Source organism: Podarcis bocagei (genome assembly GCF_964188305.1).
Source record: "Podarcis bocagei genome assembly, chromosome: 8".
NCBI classification, from domain to species: Eukaryota; Metazoa; Chordata; class Lepidosauria; order Squamata; family Lacertidae; genus Podarcis; species Podarcis bocagei.
The window spans coordinates 24302945-24309467 of NC_138133.1; the positions used below are offsets into that span (position 1 = coordinate 24302945).

Here is a 6523-nt window from a genome sequence, read left to right on the forward strand (position 1 = left end):
TGGTTTTAGGAGTTTTGTCACTGTCTCATACTTGGAGGTGAAACAAAATTTAAAAATTCCTTCCAGTAGCACCTTAGAGACCAACTAAGTTTGTTATTGGTATGAGCTTTCGTGCATGCACACTTCCGGTATGAGATGTTTCTCAGTAAGTGAAGTGGTGGCGTGATGAAGGGAATAAGAAAGCAACCCTCAGCATTTCCTGGTTATAGGAGCATCCATTCTTTCACTGGAGTCTCTTGGGGGAAAATACTGGTTTTAAGGGATAGTTTCAAGAGTCATTATCAGGAGTGCTTTGGACACCCTGCCAATACATGGAGATCTTCAGTGCTGAAAGGGCATGTCATAATCCATCTGCTGCTTGCAGTAGATGAAGTGCACATAATTATACCAACTCATATCTGAAGCATATGTGGCAATCCATGATAATTAGGTCTGATTATTATAAATGTCCAGTTTTTGCACCGCACTGTTTTCATTATGTAAATTTGGTTTAATGAAATGGTTGCAGGTTTAGAACTTCAGGCTTGTTTAATGGTTGTGGGGGTGTGAGATGATCAGTATAAATACCAGCGTCTCACAGGAGGAGAGCATCACACTCACCTGCCAGACTCCTATCATCACAGCTGAAGCCAAGGTAAGCAGCTCTCCTTTCAAGCATCCATGCAGCCTTGTGTTGGGTGATGTACATCTTTACAGCAGTTCTTTTATCATGGGTAGTTCTTCAAAACTGTGGGTTTGGTGATAGAATGTATTGCAGTGCAGAGGTAGGAACAAGTATATCTGTATTCTGAAGGATCCTGAAATGACAAGCTGTTTTGGTCTTCCCTCAGAGCTTTTGAATTCCATCATGACCACCCTGCCTGAAGCCAATGCTAAATTTGCCGTTGACCTTTTCAAAGTGTTGGCAACTGAGCACCAATGCGACAACCTTGTGTTCTCCCCTGTGAACCTCACTGCAGGCCTGGGCCTCCTCGCTTATGCATCTGGTTGTGAACAAGCAGATCAGATCGAGAAGGTGGGTCTAATCAAGCAGTAGAGATGCAGCCTTCAGACTGGGCTCATCATTAGCAGATACCTTTCCATCACCGGTCACATTTGATACAAGTTGAGAAATGACCTCACTGTGGCTTGATCCAGCAATAAGCCCAGTCAACGTCTCTGCACAAAATCCCATAAATGTGCAGAGATCAAAGAATATTGCATCACTAGGCATGGAGTAGAAATTTGGTTGAATGGAATGGAAATCTTCCAAATGGAATCTTCCAAATTTGTAGTTTTCAAAACAATGTATGAGCCAAAAACAGCTCTTTTTTAAATAGATTTGTACTTACCTGTACTTATTTTGTTATAGTAATATTTACAAAAAATCATATATTAGGGGGAAATGTGCATAAAAATGAACATATTAGTGAAAGTAGCATAACACATGCATTATATTGGGGAAATTGCTTGCAGAAATGTGTACATTAGTAAAAGAAAATGCATCTAAAATGGGTTTATTAGGAGAATTTCACACTAAAATGCTTGTGATTAAAAAAATAGCAAACTGTTGGAGAACTAAATTTAATATTTGTTTCCTTCAGTTCTCATCCTATATGAGATTTGTTTCTATCATCTCAAGGCAGAACCATAGATTGCCTAAAGTTTGTTTCAAAATTAGTATGCAGGAAGATATCCATCCTGCCCATGTCACATATGATCTAAGAGTCATGTGAATCGTCCCTAATATACATATCAGGATAATAAGTGTTGCTGTTATAATATTGCCTGTGCAACTGAAGCAATGTTCTAATTTCATTCAAGGTCCTGCATTGGGATGAAGTGAAAGAGTGTGACAAACCCAGAAGCAGGAGCCTGGGACATTCAACAACCAGACTAAGAAGGGTATGTAGAAGAACGCTTGGATAAAGGTGTATTCCTCCCCTGCCCATAGAACCCAGCTTGCATATTAGTATTATCTCCTGTTATCTCAACATCAAATCCATGCCTGTTGGGAAGAAACATATCTGAAGGAAGAACAGAGGCAGCGAGCAGTCAATCAATGAAAGCGCAAATGTCATTTTCACAAATACATTTGAAACAAAATATTCAGATGTGAAGTTAACTGCCCCTCCTTAAGTTGAATGGGGAATACAGCCTGCAATTATTTGTGGCTTCTCATTTGTGGTATCAGTGCAACATTGGGAAAACTATACAGTTCTATGAGTCTACTTATGGATACATACATTTTGTAACTTCATTGCAGGCACAAGAAAAAGTTGAAACCTGCCCCAGACCAAGACCCCGTCCTGAGCCAACCAAGCCTGAACCAACTTGCCCCAAACCAAGACCCCGTCCTGAGCCAACCAAGCCTGAACCAACTTGCCCCAGACCAAGACCCCGTCCTGAGCCAACCAAGCCTGAGCCAACTTGCCCCAAACCAAGACCCCGCCCTGAACCAGAGCAACCTAAACCTTGTGACAAGAGACGAGTCATTCACCGCCCAGCTCCTTGCCCTGAGCCCGAGCCCGAGCCACGTTGTCCTAGACGCGTAAGTTGTGAAACATCTGGAGAGTTTCATCTAGATGATTTTTTCTTTATTTTTTATTTAAAATTTAGGGGGCTGTCTCTAAGCATTCTACATGATACCACACAACTTGTGATAAAATCAACAGGAAAGTAGGGATGAAACCACTAAATTCTTGCTTAGATGTGAAGTTCATTGGGTGATGTTGAGTCAGTCACCATCAACCCCCATCTAACGTTGCTGTGAGCATAAAATTGAGTAAATCACAAGAAAGTGTGCTGGGCTGCCTGGAGGGATTCAGATGTGATAAATGTTTACTTCAAAGTAGGCATTCCTGAGTTCAATATGACTTTCAAGTAAGCATTCCTGCCTGAGATAAGGGTATAGATTTTCTTTCTCACAAGACAAACCCTTAAGAAGCAGCCAGGTGTCATGAGAATTAACCTCCTTCTTTTTGAATCCTTAGGATGTTCCCTGCTATGAGTGTGAGGAGCCTGAAGGAATCCATACAGCATTCAGCAAAATCCTTGCGACTCTTAATGAGCCCAGCAGCAACTATACCCTGAGCTTTGCCAACAAGCTCTATGGAAACAAGGACATTGCCTTCATCCAGGTAACTCTAATTTTGGCTCCTATGGGTGCTCCACTGCACTGTGATAACCAAGTGCACATTGCAACCTGCAACTGACTGTATTCTGCCATAAATGGGTTCATCATCTACTGGTGTCTGTCAAAGCTGTGCCTCATTCCCAGGCCATCAGAGGAAATGATAACAATTACTCGCTCTACAAAGTGCTTTACTTGCAAAATCCAATGGTGGTGGTGGTTGCTGTTGCTTTTATTATTATTATTTATTATATTTATACCCCACTCATCGGGAGGAATTGGGAGGAACTGAATTTTTGAAGGCATTAGGCAGCAATTGGAAAATTCCCAAATGAGAAAGGTGATTATAGATAATATATGGATCCAATGTTTTCTTGTTCTGTTCAGAAATTCCTTTACTGTGCTCTGAAACTGTACTTGACTGAAGTGGAGAACGCTGATCTGCATAATGCCCCAGAGGAAGTGAGGAGACTCATCAACCTTTGGGTCGAGGTCCAGACACATGGTAAGACCACAGCACACTCCAATGACTTCTTGATATAATTTTCATGACAGGGAGGTCATGATTTTTATTCTGCAAACCAGGAACCAATTAAATCTTACTGAACCAACAATCAGTTAAGAGCCCATTGTGGGATAGCCTCTACTCTCTTCCAAACCAGAGGAAAGGTCAGATTATCAAAATAAATTAAACTGGTGCCCATAATATTTTGTTTATTAAAACATTTAAATAACTCCATTCGGCTGCAAAGGACCACTCAGGGTATAATTAAGTACTTCATCTATCAAGTTGCTTAATTTATCTCCTATAAATAGTGAGTTAGAAGTTTTATGCTAACTCATACGGTGTAATATTATAGCTAAAATCTGAATATATATATATATATATATATATATATATATATATATATATGAAAACCTACTATATCCATTTCTTTCCCAGGTAAGATCAAGGACCTTCTCCCCAAGGACAGCTTTGACTGCCTTGCCCAGCTCCTGCTGGTGAATGCTCTCTACTTCAAAGGACAATGGGAAGTGAAATTTGACAAAGAGCTCACAGAAGAAGCTCCCTTTTACCCTCATTATGCAGATGAGGTGAGTTAGAAACATATTCCTAGCTTCCTTGCTTCTTTTGTGCAGAGACAATGTACCTTGTAACTTCCAGAATACATGTTTAGTGTTGGAGTTGAGTTGCCCCAATGAGGTCTTGATGGAGGTCACTTGCAACACTTGGTGCAAGGAAGGCTCTGCAATGCTGGACAGTCATCACCCCTTTTAGTTGAAGATGATGACCCAAAACTAGAGTTAGCTGTCCTAGAGCCCCACTGCTAACAATGGGGTTTAACTTGGCCACTTGATGCCAGTCCAATTGATTTCAGTTAGGCATGAAGATGACTAAATTTAGCAGGATCATTGTTGAAATTATGAAAGAGAAAAATCTGCTCTCTCCCTTTTCTTTTTCCCTGGGAGTTTTTTTTTGCAATGCCGAACCCCATGATGTCTGAGAAAAAAAGGAAGGAAGAAAGAACTTCCCAAAGCAAACTAAGTTCCTTCTCTCTTTTTAAATATTTCCTTTTTTCCTTTTCTTCACAGAAGGAATGCCACAGCGTGCAGCTGATGCACAGGAAGGGTATCTACAATGCAGGGACAATTGACCTATGCAATGTTCAAGTCCAAGTTGTTGAGATCCCCTACAAGAACAATGAACTGACCTTTGTTGTGCTGCTGCCAGTAGACTGCAATGCAGAAGCTCTTGAACAGGTAAATGGTCTTTCCATTCCTATGATACTGTCCATGGTCTTATTCACCTTATCCATCTCTGGCCCTCGATTTCAATATTACTAGTGTGGAAAAAGTCTGTTGATATATTTTTCTTGTTGTATTCTCCCTTGTTTTGATTCAATCTGGGATTGGAATGATATCACTATAACTTCTATGTGTTCCTCTAGCTGGAAGATGGACTTAGCCACGAGCATCTGCTTGACCTGTCCTGTCATCTGAAGGCCATTGAGGTGGATTTGGCCATTCCCAAGTTCAGCTCAGAGAAGAGCATTGAAGCCAACGAATACCTGAATCTGCCGGATCTGACTGACCACGAAAAGGCCGATTTCTCTGGAGCAACCACAACAGAAGGCGTGGCTCTGACTCAGCTGGTCCATGATGCTGCTATTGAGATTGATGAGGAGGGTGGTGAAGAACCAGAGCCAGTCCCTTGCCCCAAAGATAGGCGTCCACGTCGGGAACCTGTGGAGATTCGGGCTGACCATCCTTTCCTCTATTTCATCGTGCACAATTGCACCCAGAGCATCATTGCTCTCGGTAGATTTGCTAAGCCAGAATAAGAGAAGAGTTCTGATGCATGGAACAAGATCAATGGAAAACGGATATGGAAGATGTTTTATAGAAAAAAACCTAGTATTTTCCCCTCTCTGCCTCATATTTTGTAATGTCAATCATTGCAGATATTTGGTCCAAGAGAACTTTCATTTGGTGGTGGGCCTAATTTTCATGGTATGATAATGATGCTGTTGTCCTACCTGTCTGCAATTCTTTCTCTGCCTATTTTACAACTTTTTGAGGAAAATCTTGCCTCCTGAGTGCTGAATATTGTCCTAGTTCTTAAACAGAAATCTAGGTAATCAGAACAGCTGATAAAACAGAAATGTCTATATTCTGAATGGAAGAGAGCTTCTTTCCCTTAAGGTCTTGCATGAAGCGCAATATTCAGGGCGTGCGGTTTTCCGTGCTACTATAGCACTGTGATAGAAGAAGCTGCCCTTCTTTGGGCTACAGTTGACAGCAGAATGAAGCCTGGAGGCAGGAATATGTCACTACTCTGGAATCTGCTTCCTGATGAATGTTTTCCTGTTGATTCCTGTTGCAATCCTGTCTGAATAACTGAAACACATTTGTATGCCTTCTGCTGAATTACTTTCCCTGAAGTCAGCATGAGGATTCCAGCCTACACCTACTTACCTTTGAGTAAGCTCTGCTGAATTCAGTGGGACTTACTTTTGAGTAGACACATATAGCATTGCAGTACAAAAAGAGTAAACTGTAGTCTGGCTCCTCAAACTGATTCCCCCCCCCCCATGATGTCTGTGAGACTATACTCTTTCTTTGAAACCTATGAAACCCTGTTGCATCTTTTTTTCTGAACTGCACAATATCTCAATAAACAAAGCATTTAATAACATTGTTGTTTTGTCGTTTTCACTTATGTGAGGTGTATTGTAGAGTATGGGTTCTCAAGAGCTGTGATGAAAAGTCTTCCCAAGGTACTCAGACAACAGTTTTTTTAAGCCTCACCTAGTGTTCTAAAGCCAAACTATAAGATAGGAATCCCCCATTCACATCCAAAAACTGAGACACCGGAATACAGCTAGAAATACACACAAACGTAGCCACGCA

At 41.2% G+C, this 6523-nt stretch overlaps 1 protein-coding gene across 1 annotated transcript; it reads left to right on the plus strand.

Annotated features, from left to right (window-relative positions):
• Window positions 1–584: 584 nt before the first annotated feature.
• Window positions 585–6306, plus strand: LOC308593780 (serpin B3-like). The gene is made up of 9 exons (XM_081206460.1): window positions 585–634; window positions 831–1015; window positions 1804–1884; window positions 2246–2530; window positions 2973–3119; window positions 3500–3617; window positions 4056–4207; window positions 4706–4873; window positions 5062–6306. Exons 2-9 carry the CDS (start codon window positions 848–850, stop codon window positions 5452–5454), a joined length of 1512 nt encoding a protein of 503 aa, XP_081062586.1. The 5' UTR covers window positions 585–634; window positions 831–847; the 3' UTR covers window positions 5455–6306.
• The last annotated feature ends 217 nt before the right edge of the window (window positions 6307–6523 follow it).

Coding starts and splice junctions, on each gene's coding strand:
- LOC308593780 (XM_081206460.1), top strand. CDS start 848: ATGACCACCCTGCCTGAAGCCAATGCTAAATTTGCCGTTGACCTTTTC. Junction 1,885..2,245: donor CAACAACCAGACTAAGAAGG/GTATGTAGAAGA, acceptor ACTTCATTGCAG/GCACAAGAAAAAGTTGAAAC. Junction 2,531..2,972: donor AGCCACGTTGTCCTAGACGC/GTAAGTTGTGAA, acceptor TTGAATCCTTAG/GATGTTCCCTGCTATGAGTG.